General features: G+C 42.9%; 3 protein-coding genes and 1 pseudogene across 4 annotated transcripts in view; 1 reads left to right on the top strand and 3 right to left on the bottom strand.

Annotated features, from left to right (window-relative positions):
- Positions 1-15,887, top strand: part of LOC133887986 (protein FAR1-RELATED SEQUENCE 7-like) — a 38,619-nt gene that overhangs the window by 5,251 nt on the left and 17,481 nt on the right. Inside the window, exons 4-5 of one of the 2 annotated variants that reach the window (XM_062328054.1) lie at positions 1,919-2,225; positions 2,301-2,418. The exons of the other annotated variant lie outside the window; for it this stretch is intronic. The gene's annotated coding sequence lies outside the window, so the exon portion shown is untranslated. Of the gene's footprint in view, positions 1-1,918; positions 2,226-2,300; positions 2,419-15,887 lie in introns of those variants that run through there. 2 annotated transcript variants of the gene reach the window in all.
- On the bottom strand, positions 258-2,892 carry LOC133887987 (G-type lectin S-receptor-like serine/threonine-protein kinase At2g19130). The gene has a single exon (XM_062328060.1). The coding sequence runs from the start codon at positions 2,860-2,862 to the stop codon at positions 421-423; it is 2,442 nt and encodes an 813-aa protein (XP_062184044.1). The 5' UTR covers positions 2,863-2,892; the 3' UTR covers positions 258-420.
- On the bottom strand, positions 5,871-7,203 carry LOC133889465 (G-type lectin S-receptor-like serine/threonine-protein kinase At2g19130; annotated as a pseudogene).
- On the bottom strand, positions 9,892-10,665 carry LOC133887988 (histone H3.2). The gene has a single exon (XM_062328061.1). It carries the CDS (start codon positions 10,602-10,604, stop codon positions 10,194-10,196), a length of 411 nt encoding a protein of 136 aa, XP_062184045.1. The 5' UTR covers positions 10,605-10,665; the 3' UTR covers positions 9,892-10,193.

Here is a 15,887-nt window from a genome sequence, read left to right as displayed (position 1 = left end):
TTTTGTACTTGTTTCTATACTACTGGGGGTTAAATACCAATTTTAAAGGTAGAGGGTTCAATCTGGACTTTCATGAAAGTAGAAAGGGGTAAATTAGATTTCTTCTTGTAAGAAGTTTAGAACCTACGAATGCAAGATGTTGAAACTTGAAAAATTTAAGAAGGCAATAAAAAACTTTCTTGAAAAGGAATGGGGGGCTAGCCTCGAAAAGGAGAAAGGAAAAGAACAATCATTGGCTCTTTTTCTTTAACTCGCAACCAATGATACCTGGTATATTGATTTCAGTAACTGGCATAAATCTATGTTTCACATTCGCGAGTTTATACACTATAAGACAACATAAGCGCTAATCCTATCACTGCTGATGAAAAGTTTGGCACAACCCTTCGAATTTAAATGTCTGGTCAATAAAGATTAGACTCAAGCTGAATGGAAGCTTCCTGCAATAGCTTGAAGTAGTCTTGGCACTGGAGGCATGCCAAGTTCTGTCAAACCCTCGAGAACTTGAACCACTTCACTCATCGATGGTCGATCCAAGTCATTGTCTTGAATGCACCAACAAGCAACCTTACAAGCTCTTTCAGCTTCCTTTAGATTGACATCCCCATGCAATCTGTGATCCACCAAGCTTCCAACATCTCCCACAAGAAGCCTACCTGCAACTTGCACAGGGAAATAACCATCACCATCACCATCACCATCACCATCACCATCACCATCACCATCACCATCACCAGTAGTGGTACATCCTCTATGCGAGTTCCTCCTTCCTGAAACAATTTCCAACAAAAGCATTCCATAACTGTAAACATCAACTTTTGGTGTGATGGCCACTCCACTAATCCATTCAGGTGCAAGATATCCTATAGTTCCTCTCATTGTAGTCAAAGCTCGGCTAAAATCCCTTCCTAAAAACTTTGCCATTCCGAAGTCTGCAATCTTGGGAATGAACGATTTGTCTAGAAGTATGTTTTGAGGTTTAACATCACAGTGTATAATGCAGTCTCGACACCTCTCATGCAAATAGGCTAGTCCTCTAGCAACTCCTAGAGCTATTTGATACCTAGTATTCCAATTTAAGATTTCAGCATCGCCTGGGAATAAATGGATGTCAAGGGAACGATTTGGCATATATTCATAGACAAGCAATTTGCTATCTCTGCTGCAACAGAAGCCAATTAGCTTAATTAAATTTATATGTTGGATAAGTCCAATCGAGCGAACTTCAGCCCTGAATTGTTTCTCTCCTTGATGTGCACCATCAAGCCTTTTTACCGCTATGGTTGCCGAGTCATGAAGAAATCCCTTGAATACTGAACCAAAGCCGCCTTCTCCCAGCTTCTCTGAGAAGTTCTTAGTTGCATGTTGCAAATCAGTATATCTAAATGGAACAATCCCACTACCACCTTGAGCATTTTTCAGGGTGAAGCTATACCTCTTCCTCTTGCTCCACCAAATCATTAGTACGAGTGCCAGAGAAAACAAGATGGCAAAGCTTACACCAAGGCTAATGGCAATCATCATTCCTCTTGTCCTGTCTTTCTGACTATGCTCCTCTTTTGCAGAAAGGCGAAGGTATAGAGTTCCTCCATTAGTATTAGCTATGCCATTACACTGCTGCTGTTTTACATTGAGTAATTCGTCATACCAGACCAAGCAGTCGCCATTGTCATAGGAATATGCAGTGCAAGAGCAATTACTTAAGCAAACTGTTTCACATTTGTCTGCACTGGTAGCAGCTTCTATGTTGTAGGCGTTATGAGGTAGCCTGACACATGGTATAGAATAGAATTTGTCAGTTGAACTTCCTGTGCTTTTCTTGGTAACACAATCTAATGGAGTACTTCTCATGCACCCACCTGTTCGGTCATCTAGCTCCCAATCCGTTGGTGATCTTATGGAGAATCCCTTCATGCAGTTGCAGAACAGAAGCTCATTGTCATTACAAATTGTGAAAGGTCCACATACAGCATAGACATCACACTGAGCTCTGGGTTGGGCGTAGCTCATTACCCAGTTCTGTGAGCTCTCAAGCCATATGAATGTCTTCGTTCGACCTGAGACATCCAATAGATGATGGGTAACCGTTCTATCATCTAGTAAATTATATGTGAAGTACTTCTCCTGGTCATTATTGACAAATGTGAAATTGAAAAGAAAAGGCCCTGCCATCTCTGGCACCGAGGGAAAATATTGGCCGTTCCATTCCCCGCTGAACCAATATGGTATGGAGAAGTTCAACAGTGTAAAGACGAACTGATTAGCACCACTTGGGTCTAACTCCTCACAGTATCTTCCAGGAGCTAGGTCGATCAAGTTCTTCCTAGAAACGAGACGGCGGTTCAGACCAGTGACCTTGTCCCAACCAAGTTTTGCACCAGGGAGGAAAGTATCTGTGGGATGGTCAAAGCTCTGCCACAACACATCGGATGAGTTTGAGGAGTTCTGTAGGATGAGGTTTCCACTGCTCAACAGTATAGCTATGGTGTTGCTGGTTGTGGTATTTGCTTGGGTGGACCAGATCATGGAGCTGGTGGCTTGGTTTAAGATGACAAGGTTGCCATTGTCGGAAATTGTGAGCTCAGATGAGATGGGATCCGTGAGTGGGTTGTCACCATTCGCAACCCATACTTGATTTAGCTTGGGAACTCTGTTGTACCAAATACCTAGGTACCAGTTCAGGGAGTTGTGGGAGGACTTACTGCCGGTCTGGAAGAAGCCGAGTGCGAACTTGCCATTTCTGGAGACAAGCTTGTCGTTGCCGCTAAGTGCTCGACCAGGTGTGATGGCGTCCATGGCAGCACAACATGATAGGATGTATAGGGACAAGAGAAATCTGCAAAGGGTGGGGAAGAGAGGCATGCTGAACGACCTGGGAGCTAGAACAGACAGGTAGTATGGTATTGGATGATGAGCAGTTGTTAGAAACAACAAGGTGTACATAAAACACTCAGCAACACATGGTTGGTGAAGTCAAGGACTCCCAGTTGGTTTCGGAACCATAGAATAGTGCGGTGTATTACATGCTGACAGTGATACACATTCTTAATTTACTGATCAAGTGGCGTGATACTATTGCTAGAACCCATTACTTGCTGAAAGATTGGGAAAATGGGCAAGTATTTTCAATGGGTTTTTTTTGCTAGTCTTCTGTATGGTGTATGAATGCACGTGCTGCAGATTACATGAAAAAGAAATGGCTAATTTTTTAATCAACGATGACCAACCAACACACATTCTTTTCCCTCCGTTTTGACCTTTTCAGAGATCGTGATCCCACCTACCCAAATTCTTGCACCTGGTGATTGGATTTGCCAATCAAACCTGCCGGAGACGGATCATCCATGGCACAGTTTCAACATGTACACATTTACTAATTTGGAAGAAGCTGGGCACCTTCTGTTAGTGACCACAGAATAGCGTAAGCGGTCGAGAGACGTTAAAGGCCATGGACGATTCCCACCTCGTAGAGTGCCAATAAAATCCGATGGAGACTTGGAGATAGAGGTGAGTGCTGACGGTCAGTAACGGCAAGAACCTCCTGTTGTTAGGCTATAGTGGGTTCTCGATATCTTTTAACTATTCACACTCTGTTGTAAGAATTCAGTGTAAAGAACACAAATTCTTTAATAAATTTGAAATCCAAATCATGTTATTCAAAAGAATTCCCAAATTCAAAGACCTCATCTCAGAGCGAGAAGCTAGATACATCAGTTCAAGCAAGAGAAATCTGTATAATCAGATTTGCTATTCACGAGTCACTTGATTCCTTGAAAGTCTAGGATAGGTTTTGTGACCATTGGATTTACACATAAATAAATGTGTTGATTGACGATTGAAGTTGATCTAGCTAATAAAAGAACCTGTATTACATGATCATATTATAAATTTCATGTATACAAATATCTCTTTTATTATATTATTCTTTTTTTTACTTATTCCATTTGCTATTTTCTACATTGATTTTACGTGTATCAAACACTGTACATCTGCTGGTCTGAAACTGAGGGAACACATGGGTGGCCTCTAGTAGATTGAAAAGGCAGGTTGCAGTTTTCATGTCGCCTGGCAGTTTACAATGCAGAACTAGCTTTCCCATCATCAGTACTAGCAAGGTAGTTCCCGTCTAGATTCGCTACAGTTTTTTTTTTTTTTTTTTTTTTTTTGCAATTTCTTAAGCTTCTTTGATTCGATTTTTCTCGACAGTTATGTTGTCATTGCTATTTTCTACGTTTGATAAATTTGCTACAGTAAAAACAAAGGGGTAACTCTTGTGCAGCACTGCACCCCTCTCCCTCTCCCGCGGCGTGTAATCGCACCCGATTGCCTCCCCCAGAAAATCGGTTTTTTCTGCTATCGCCGGGATTACTTTTTCTTCTTTTGCATGGAACCGACTGCCGCTACGATCGATACCTGTTACGCTAATGTACGTGGTACATCGGTACTGCTTTTATTTCTGTCCTTTTATTTTTCCTAATAGAACTCTGTTTCCTTTTTTTACATGGAGCGTTTGGTTGCTTTATTTTTTTCCACGCAACTTCGTCTCATAAGTACTTCTCTTTTCTTAATAGGACTCTATTTCCATATCACATTAGATTTTGTTTTTAGATTTAGTTTCACTTTTTCTCTCCGATTAACTTAGTAATTTTTAGACTTTGAAAGCGAAAAAGATGCCTCTTTTTAATCTTTACTTTATTAAGATAACAATAAATTCACTATATATACGTCCATACTCCATACCACATGTTGAACTATTATTGAACATTGTTTTTTCATGCTTCCTAGGCCGAGGCGACTTTGAAAAACACATAAGATTATAGTTGATGTTGATTTTGCACATCCGGCCGAGAAGAAGCACAATGGCAGTGATGTTAGGGGGGGGGGGGGGTTAGAGTTCGGGGAGGGTTCACCGGTGACGGTCTTAGAGGGATTGCATTGGGAGGTGGTTGGCTGGATGATGGGGACGGAAGGTGGGTGGGGTGACAAGTCAGGGCACCGGTGGCCGCGAGTGGTGGAGAACGGTAGGGTGGATGATGTCAGCGGTGCAGGCGATGAAAAACATAGTGATTAGCACAACGACGGGTGGCGGGGGGAACATTGCCGGAGATGGAGGCAGATGGGTAGGGCTAGGGCAAGCATCAGGATGAAGACGAATTGACCTATCACGAGGAAGAAGATAATTGGAGGTGGAAGATGAGTCCTGGACGGTTGGATCCAGACCTGAGGGCTGAGATTGATCAAGTGAAAAAAAGGCAATTTTCAGTCACCTGTAATTTAGCATCTCCCTTAGTTTTTAGATATTTTTCTTATATATGGGCCGCTTCATATTGATTGTCAGCGAACATTTTCACTTCACATAGCAGCTTACATGTCAGGTAATACCACCTGCACTTACTATGGTTCATAAATTTGAATTGAATTCCATGTAAACCATGTTTAAATACAAACTTCGATTGATGCGAGTAGATAATATAGTGGGACTTTATATGCTGAATCATTAATACCAGTTATGTTACTTTCACCCATTAACATCTCAGTTGGCAAGTCGAAGTCTCTGGAGAAACATAACGATCTTACATGACACAATCACCAAGTGTATCTGTGTGACAAGGTCTCCACTTGGGTACATAAAGGGTCTTCCAAGTATAAAATCTATTTGTTTCTCAGACAAGATCTCTCTTGGGTGCATACAGAGATATGACTTATTACAGCATATCAAGACAAGATGAAACCGTACCATGTATATAAGACAAACTCACATTGAATGTAAGATAAAACTGTACCATGTATATAAGACAAACTCACATTGAATGTAAGATGAAATTGTACCATGTATATAAGACGAACTCACATGTAACGTGAGTTTGGACTCAATGCCAATCAAAAGAACAAACTCGCGTTAAATGTGAGCCTCCAACGATAGCATGAAGCAATCCTGGCATCGGAGGCATATCGGGCTCAACTATACCCTTAAGAACCTGTACCACCTGAACCATAGTTGGTCGATCAAACTTGCTCTCTTGGATGCACCAACATGCGACTTTTAACCTCATCCAAGTTCACATCACCATGCAAGTTTGCATCTATAAGGCTGGCAATGTCTCCATCGAGAAGATTGTGTGCAACCTGCATAGGAAAATAGCCCGCATGATCATCATTACTGGATGATTCTTTACCAGAATTCCTCCTTCCTGATACGATCTCTAGCAAAACCATCCCATAGCTATAAACATCAATTTTTGATGTAATAGCTGTACCGCTAATCCATTCGGGAGCAAGATATCCAATAGTTCCTCGCATTGTAGTCACAACACGGCTGAAGTCTCTCCCTAGGAACTTTGCCATCCCAAAATCCGTAACTTTTGGAATGAAAGATCCATCGAGAAGTATATTTTGTGGTTTGATATCACAATGTATGATGTAGTCTCGACAACCATAGTGCAAGTATGCTAGTCCTCTAGCAACTCCAAGAACTATTTGGTATCTAATGTTCCAATCCAAAATTGCACCATGACTTTGGAATAGATGAGCATCCAGGGAACTGTTTGGCATGTGTTCATACACAAGTAACCTCCTATCACCTTCGTAGCAAAACCTAATCAATTTCACTAAATTTATATGCTGGATTATTCCAATTGAATTCACTTCTGCTCTGAATTGCTTCTCTCCTTGTTGGGCACTATCAAGTCTTTTCACTGCTATGGCAACTGAGTCACTTAGCCACCCCTTAAAGACAGAACCAAAACCGCCTCTGCCTAGCTTCTCTGAGAATTTATTTGTTGCACGTTGCAAATCAACATATCTGAATGCAATTATCCCAACGCCACCCTGATCATTGTCCATTGTGCGATTAGACCACTTTCCCTTTCTCCTCCTCCAAATCACAACTAGAAAGATGGAACCCAAAGCGGCAATGCTTGTGCCAATGGCAACACTGATGATCATTCCACTCTTATTGCTTTTCCAACTCCGCACCTCTTTTGCGGCAAGGCGAAGGTAAAGAATTTCTCCATTATCAACAGCAGCTACACTAAGCAACTCGTCTTGCCAGATAGAGCAGCCACCCTTGCTATAGGAATATGCAGTGCAAGAGCAATTACTCAAACAAACTTGTTCGCACTCATTCGCACTTGATGCATTTAAAATACCTTTGCCATTCTGGGGCAATCTAATGCCTGGCATAAAGTAGAATTTGTTTGTCATACCTGTCTTATTCCTGTCATTGCCACCACAGTTCAATGGAGCGTGGGCGGCGCAAGCAAGCAGAGGAGCAGCGGTGCGCCGGGACACTCGCGATGTGCCCGCACGCGAGCCCCGTCCCGCGCCTCCTCTGCTTTCGCTCCACCCTGGCGTCGACCGACACCACCTCCGACCGCACGTGGAACACCACAGCAGAGCACAACGTAGAGAGCCGTCGCCAAAGGGAGAAGTGTCGCTCGAGCAAATACGTCGTGCCCGAGCCCATATCCACCAATCTCGAGCCCGAGCTCAACCCACACGGATTTCGTCGAATCGTCCGTCGATTTGAGCTCTCGCAGACATCTTCTCCAACTCCGACTACCTCCACCCCTCACCATCGAGCCACCGCATCGCTACTTCCCTGAGCCAAGTGAGCCTGCGGTAAGCTTCGCGGGGTTGCTCTTCCTCTTCCGCGCGTATCCTTTTGGCTCTAGCCCGACGCCAGCATGCATCTCTGCGTGCGCAGCATGCCGCTGCGCCACCTTTTCTGCCATCGGCTCTCTCCGGCTGGGGCCGCCCGTCTTGAACCCCACCATCGACTCGGACCCGGACTACTAGGGCGCTAACCCGGACTGCTCGGGCCCCTTGTACGTTGCCGGTCGCTACCCAGTCGAGCCGCCGCCGCCCCCTCTCTCTTCGTGCCGTTGCTCCTCCACGCCGTCCTGACAGCTCGAGGCCGCACCGCCCGCGCGTGTCGCCGTTGGCCCTTGCTCCGCTCGCTTGCGCCGCCCGCTTGTGCCGCCCGTGCTCTGCTCTTCCCTACCTGGTCCGTGCTACTGAGCCCACCCCGTCGAGCTGCTACCGCCCCCCCCCCCCCCCTCTACTTGGGCGGGAAGAAGAAAGGAAAAAAGAGAGAGATAAGACATGACAGCCACATGGCAAAAAACCGGGTGACGTGGCAGTCACGTCAACAAAACTACTTTCGAAACCAGCTCAGGGGTAAAGTGATCCGCTATCGATAGTTTGGGGAGTAAAATGGGCAGTTTAATAATTTAGGGGTTATTCGGACCAACAACATAATTTGGAGGAGTAAAATGAACTTATTCCAATAAAAAATAATCAAACAGAGCAACTTTGCAAGAGCAATTTCTCAAATAGACTAGCTTGCAACTCTCTTCGTAGGTCTGCATTGAGCCATTTGGATAACCATAGCTGAAGTAAGAAACATTAGCAACTTCTATGAGTTGATGCTGATGTAAAGATCAGCAAGAAATTTGGTTTAGTGGTGTCCATCCAAGATCTGGTCTCTGACTGTCAACCTGCTTGAAGTATGATGTACATGTATTGTTTGCAACCGGGCAGAAGCACTGACCATTTGAACAGACCCCATAATCCCCGCAGACATTCGGGTGATCACAGGCATGATGTAATTTGAAGGCGTCCACTCGCATTGACCACTCCTCCAGGTCGTCCTTCCATTCGTACAATCTGAGATGCCCATCAGACTCGAACCTCAAAAACTGAAAGGACAGAGCAACTGGCAAGATGATCCTCCCGTTTGTCTCTGCAGGCGGAGGGGAAACAAACGTGGCTCGGCTCCCATTTACAAGAGACATATGGCTGTCTTTCCTGTGTTCTGTTTTCAACATAAATATAGTAGTTATAGTAAGGTCGAGGTGGGTCCAATCCAGCAAACGTATACAATCCATCGTCAAGAACTGTAAGCTGTAAGATAGTGTTTGGTTCATTAAACAAAGTTAAATTAGATATAATTATTTTGAATCTCATTTGTTCATTAAATAAAGTTTTGGATGAGGTAGTATAAATAAGTTATTTAATTGGATATATGAGATGGTACGAGAATGTGTTTGATTAGATGTATGAGATGTTAAAAATATGTTTAGTTGTTTAAAAATCATATATTATATCCATATATAACTTAATTACTTTATAGAAATAATAATTTTTATATTTATTACTATCAATAAACTATACTAATTATTATTAATTCTAATTAATCATAACTTAAGTTGTCAATAATTATCACTAAATACCCACAATAATAATTAGTTATAGTTAATAATATCTAATTGTAACTAATATTTAACTAAAAATCCTTAATAACTATTGATAATCACTAATTATTATTGGTCGCAATTGATTAACATAGTTGATAGAACTTATACAGAGTCATTCGGCTAATTTTACCGTACAAAACCGTTCAACGTCTTAATAGAATATCCTAAAATCTGTACTGCTCCATACAGGATGATTTGGTTTGATTTAACGAACCAAATGCAAGGATAAGACCTCATCCTTAGATGATCCCACCCAGAACGAGACTAGTACGTCCAACCAAGCCCACGGTAAGATAAAGCAAATTGGACGCAGTATTTGGCCTTTTGTTTCTTCTTCAGTAAACTGATGCATGATAAAATCAATAACACTGGTGCCTTGTGGGTACAGCGAGGACCAACTGACCTATGGTTATCCTTTAAACTTGGCATCACTCACTGGCTCAGAGTCACATTAGTATTATCAGGAAAGTGACGGAAACAGGAAATTATTAACAGAACGGCAAAGTAGTCAAAGCCGAAATGGAACTAGTCAGCAAGCAGCATGTACTCGCTTGGCTCTGCAGTCAGCACAAAAGGACTCCCAATCCACAATTACTCCATCCCACCAATATAAAAGCACACTTCCTAATGTTCAGACGTCTGAAAAATAATTCATTGTTCCATCCAGATCCAGGCAGCTTGCCGGATTCTTTGAAGCACAAGAACAGATGAATTCAAATGATCCGCGTTCTAAGATCAGAGCAAAGGACAGCTAATCTTGCAAGAACACAGCCAATAGCAGAGCACCGATCGCATTCCATTCATATGAGACCAATACGCCAGACCATTACAAGATATTACCAGCATGGCAAGCAGCGATACTTCCATCTACTAGGGAGCAAGAACACAAAAGAGCAATCGACGGATGTGAAGCGGCAGCACGAGCCACCGGCGCGCTCAGGCCCTCTCGCCCCTGATGCGGCGCGCGAGCTGAATGTCTTTGGGCATGATGGTGACGCGCTTAGCGTGGATGGCGCAGAGGTTGGTGTCCTCGAAGAGCCCCACCAGGTACGCCTCAGCAGCCTCCTGCAGCGCGGCGACCGCCGAGGACTGGAACCGGAGGTCCGTCTTGAAGTCCTGCGCGATCTCCCGCACCAGCCGCTGGAAGGGCAGCTTCCGGATCAGCAGCTCCGTGCTCTTCTGGTACTTGCGGATCTCCCGCAGCGCCACGGTGCCGGGGCGGAAGCGGTGCGGCTTCTTCACGCCGCCCGTCGCCGGCGCCGACTTGCGCGCCGCCTTCGTCGCCAGCTGCTTCCGTGGCGCCTTGCCGCCCGTCGACTTGCGCGCCGTCTGCTTCGTGCGGGCCATCGGAGGAGGAGCGCGAGAGGAGATTGGAGGATTTGGTGGCTTCGAATTCGAACGCGCGCTTGCGGTGTGAGGATTTGGGGTTGTGGGTGGGCGGGGTATTTGTAGGCGGGCGGCAAGGCGGGATCTGAAAATTTTGGGGCGGCGCGGGCGGGGGAGAGCCGGGTGGGTCATGACCGTCCGATGGAGATGGACGGTGGTGTTTGCTCTGCTGGTAGTGCGGATCCGCGTGGTGCGTGATGCTGCTTCGTCATTGGCCGAGGCGCCTGTGAGAGGATCGGTGGACCCACCTGGTGATTTCGTCTCCCTTTTTCTCCTTTCCGCGTCTTCGCGAGCCGAGAAAATCGGCGCCCACTGGACGGCCCGGTTTGGCCCAGCGGCGGTACCGGCGGCCTGTGCAACTCCAACGACCTTTTTTATTTTTTTATTTTTTAAATCCGAAAATTGCATATATATATATATATATATGTCCATTTAAAATTTTACAAGTCATGTCGTCTTCCAACGAGCTACATGTTTAAAAAAATAAAAATATAAGATTTCAATACTCTCAAAATTAAAAACACTGGTCATGAAAAATTCCGAAAAGATGTGGTGCAGAGAATGATGATTTTTTTTTCTTGGTTCAAGATTTTTTGGTAGCATGCCACCCTTCTGACGGGTAGAGGGCGACAGGGGTATATAATTGCAAATTTTCAAAACTAACGCATATATTTACAAATATATATATATATATATATATATAACACAACTCCAACGGGAAGGTGCCGCTGCGTCGCATCATGCCTGCATGCGGCATGGTGGACAGGGAGACCAACCACTACTTGTTCAGAACAAGATCGGCAAGCAGATGGCGAATGTTCAGTCCAATCAGTCATCCGGGTACCTGCCATGATACAACACCTCCACTCACCTGCCGATCAGGTTATCTTTCTGCATGAGCTGAGCCCTCCCTTCCTAGCTAGGCACCAGCTCGATCCGCTCACTGCTTCCTTGTGGCCGTGGAATGCTATAGGATTTCACAAGAATTTCGCAAGAAAAATACGAATGCGATGCTATAGGATTTACGCGGTGTTCTCTTGTGGGGAAAAACGATCCACTTCTCATCTCTCGGCTATTTCTTGAGTTTAATTTTTCACACTTCAGATATTTCGATTTTGCTGTCGCTCGCCTGCATGGAGCGACAATGTCCTTGCCAGATTTCTGCAAGAGGCGATGGCATATCTGATATCTGGTAAGTAGGGCCTTCCAATAGCAGTATTGCTATTACAAAACTCTTGATGACAAGAAATTCACAAAACATTATCATACTGAGATGTCCGGGCCACAGAACCATATCAGCACTAGAAAAACAAGCCTATCTTTCTATCTGGGTACTCAGTGGGCATCCAGGCACCTTTCTTTTTCAGTGAGCACAAGCCAATGCTCTTAGAACTACAAAGCTAAGCCAGCTGATTCTCAGAAGGCACTAGCTCCAGCCTTTAGAGCAAAGAGAAGAAAAACCTCATGTGCGTGCAATAGCATTTTGACACAGCACCTGAGCTTTAGCATTGGCCAATCCGAGCTTCTGTTGGCAGCAGATCACACGAACAGCCAGTGTGCATCTGGAATAGTTGGGTGTGGGCTCACCTGTCAATTCTGGGAGCACATACATGATCACTAAGGCCCCTGATCTCTTAACAATGGCTGTATATCAATATGCTGTTCCCACTGAAACTTGAACCTTAGTAGCTAAAGTATGATCTCCAATCACAAGATTGGTGGTGCAGCACTGTCATATGATTAGACCTGCAACCATGTCCTTTTCCATTCTTCAAATTCACATTGAAATGTGATTCACTAAAGTCCATAGCACTGGTGCTATTTTTCACGGCACATCTTTGATGTTGGATTGTGATTCGAATTCTTGTTAGGGTATATAAGGGGTATCTTTGGCTTATGTTCCGGAACAATTCGTATTAGACTAGTCGCTATTGTCCACCCATATAAATATATCTTGTAAGCTGCTAGGGGAGAGGGAGAAGTTTATTGTAATTTCCTGTATTATACATATCCCTAATATAGTGAAGATCGTTGATTGGCACCCGTGGTTTTTTTCCGTAATGATTTTCCACGTAAAATCGTGTCTCGTGTTCAATCCTGTCATACTTTATTTATAATAAGTGGTACCAGAGCCGAATCAAACACACGAGAATAAGAAAAAAAAATAGATCTGTTTTCGTCGTCGGATCCCGTCGCTGGGATTCGTTGATTTCGCCGGATCGGTTTCGTCTGCTCGTCGTTCGAGATTGCATCTACGTCGATTCGCCGAGTTCGCTGCTCGACTCGTCGATTCGCCGGGTTCGCCGTTCGCCTCATCGATTCGCCGGGTTCGCGCGCTTCGCGATTTCATCTGCTGCCGACGTCATCCACCATCACGCGAACAGCTGCTGGCCGGCGCAAGTCCCGAACACTCGAAGCAGCCTCGTACTTGCGGGGCCGCGTTCGTTTTCTGCCACAAGGAGGAAAGAGATTAAAAAAAAAAGATCAAGTCCCGAGGACACCCAGCCGTGACATCTGAAGAAAAAATCAAATTTGCTACTTGCACCTGAGGAACGTTTTTTTGGTTTGATTGCTGCACATACACGAAGTGTATCAGGATTTCTGTAATTTATTGCTTCGTGCACATAGGGTTGTATCAGATGCATTGCATGCTATTTTATTGCTAATTTTTCCTTCGTCATAGCTTCTATAAAATATGATATTCTGCTGCTAGATCGTGATACAAGGTTTTCTCTATAACAAGTAAAGATGCAGTTAGTTCTTGCGTATATTGATCTGGATGATGCGCTTGATAAATTTAGAAATAAGGATCAGAAGTCTTAGTCCGATGAAGAAAAGAAAAAGGATCGTAAGGCTTTGTCATAAATTCATCTTCATTTATCAAACAATATTTTGCAGGAGGTTTTGCAGGAGACAACCGCTGCTGCTTTATGGCTAAAGCTGGAATCGATCTGCATGTCCAAGGATCTAACCAGTAAAATGCATCTAAAGATGAAGTTGTTCACGCACAAATTACAGGAGGGTGGTTCTGTATTGAATCATCTTTCGGTCTTTAAGGAGATCGTTGCTGAGCTAAAGTCTATATAGGTAAAATATGATGATGAGGACTTGAGTCTTATTCTTTTGTGCTCATTACCCAGTTCCTTTGCAAACTTCAAAGATATCATATTATACAGTCATGATACACTAACTTTGAAAGAAGTTTATGAGGTCTTGCATGCTAAGGAAAAGATGAAACAGATGGTGTTCACTGATGGCTCTACTTTCAATGGAGAAGTTTGATTGTGCGTGGCAGGACAAAGGAGAAGAATTCGCATAATAGCCAAAGAGATAAAAGTTCGAACGGTTACATGGATCGTTCAAAGTCCAGAGGCAAAGAAATTTTTTGCATGTATTGTAAGAAAAATAATCATGACATATCTCAATGTTACAAGTTGAAGAATAAAACAAAGAGGAAAGATAAATCTAATGAAGAAGGTAAAGCATATGTTGCTACTTCCGATAATAGTTCTGATGGAAAGACTCGTTGCTTTTGCTGGATGTGCTAGTAGTGGTGATGAATGGATTATTGACTCTGCTGCGTCTTTTCATATATGCATACATAGAGATTGGTTCACCACTTATAATTCTGTTCAAGATGCTGGTTCTGTTAGGATAGGTGATAACAACCCACGTCCAATTGGAATGAAAATCTGTTCTGATAATGGGATGAAATTCTGTTCTGATGAATTTGATTCATATTGTAAGTCTGAAGGCATTGTGAGACACTACACTATTCCTGGTACTCCATAACAAAACGGTGTAGCTGAACATATGAACAGAACTATCATCTCGAGGGCCTGTTGCATGTTGTCCAATGCATATACGCATAGACGTTTTTGGGCTGAAGCCACTTCCACTGCTTGCTATCTTATTAATCGATCACCCAACATTGTCATTGATAAGAAAACTCCAATTAAGGTATGGTCTGGTTCTCCAGCTGATTATTCAGAATTGAGAGTTTTTGGTAGTCCTGCTTATGCTCATGTTGATAATGGTAAATTGAAACCTAGAGCTTCTTGGTTATAAATATGGTGTTAAAGATTATAAATTGTAGAATCATGTAACACAAAAGGTGGTGATTAGCAGGAATATTATCTTTAATGAATCTGTTATGTTGTCTAATGCTCTTGTTCAGAGTCAACAGAGTTCTAGCGTGCAGGTGGAGCATTTTATTAATGTAGAAAGTACACCAGATGCCATTGTCCAAGATACACCTATTGCTGAAAATTTATTTATTAATCATGATTCAACTAGTGTTCCACATTCTTCATCCGTTGTGCAGCCTACACAATATTTTATTGCAGTTAATAGGCCTAGAAGGCAAATTAACCTACCCAAGAGGTTAATTGAGGAGTGTAATATTGTTGCTTATGCTCTGAGTTGTGCAGAAGAAGTTGAAGGTAATGCAGAACATTCTAATTACAATGAGGCTATTACTTTTGCTGATTGCAATAATTGGATGACTGCAATGCAAGATGAGATGGAGTCACTTGAAAATAATGGTACTTGGGATTTAGTCAAATTGCCAAAAGAGAAGAAGCATGTACGTTGAAAGTGGATTTTCAAAAGAAATGAGGGTATTTCTCTTAATAAAGTATTAAGATATAAAGCAAGGTTGGTTGCAAAAGGCTATAGCCAGATTCCATGTATTGATTATAATGATGTCTTCTCCCCTGTTATGAAGCATAGTTCTATTCGTATTCTACTCAGTATTGTTGCTATGCATGATTATGAATTTGAACAATTAGATGTTAAACCTGCATTTTTATCTGGGGAGTTAGATGAAGACATTTATATGGATCAATCTGAAGGTTTTGTTATTCCTGGAAAAGAAGATCTTATCTGTAAATTAAAGAAATCTCTTTATGGTTTGAAGCAGTCTCTTAGACAGTGGTATAAGAGGATTGACTCATTTATGCTCTCTAATGGTTTTAAGTGTTCTGATTATGATAGATGTGTCTATTTGAAGATTGTTAATGGTTCAGCTATTTATTTTTTCTCTATGTTGATGATATGTTGATTGCTGCAAAGGATAAATCAGAAACAGCCAAATTGAAATCACAGTTGAGTAATGAATTTGAGATGAAGGATTTAGGTGCAGCAAAGAAAATTCTTGGTATGGAGATCATTAGAGACAGGAAAGCTGGCAAGTTATATCTTAGTCAGCAAGGTTATATTGAGAAGGTACTTCGTCGTTTCAAT

The sequence above is a fragment of the Phragmites australis genome, chromosome 13 (assembly GCF_958298935.1).
Source record: "Phragmites australis chromosome 13, lpPhrAust1.1, whole genome shotgun sequence".
Lineage (NCBI taxonomy): Eukaryota > Viridiplantae > Streptophyta > Magnoliopsida > Poales > Poaceae > Phragmites > Phragmites australis.
Note: the sequence above shows the minus strand (reverse complement) of the source record. Positions and strands in the feature narration are given on the sequence as shown.

What these genes read in the sequence shown, in the direction of transcription:
- LOC133887988 (XM_062328061.1), bottom strand. Translation starts at nt 10,604, where the DNA reads ATGGCCCGCACGAAGCAGACGGCGCGCAAGTCGACGGGCGGCAAGGCG.
- LOC133887987 (XM_062328060.1), bottom strand. Translation starts at nt 2,862, where the DNA reads ATGCCTCTCTTCCCCACCCTTTGCAGATTTCTCTTGTCCCTATACATC.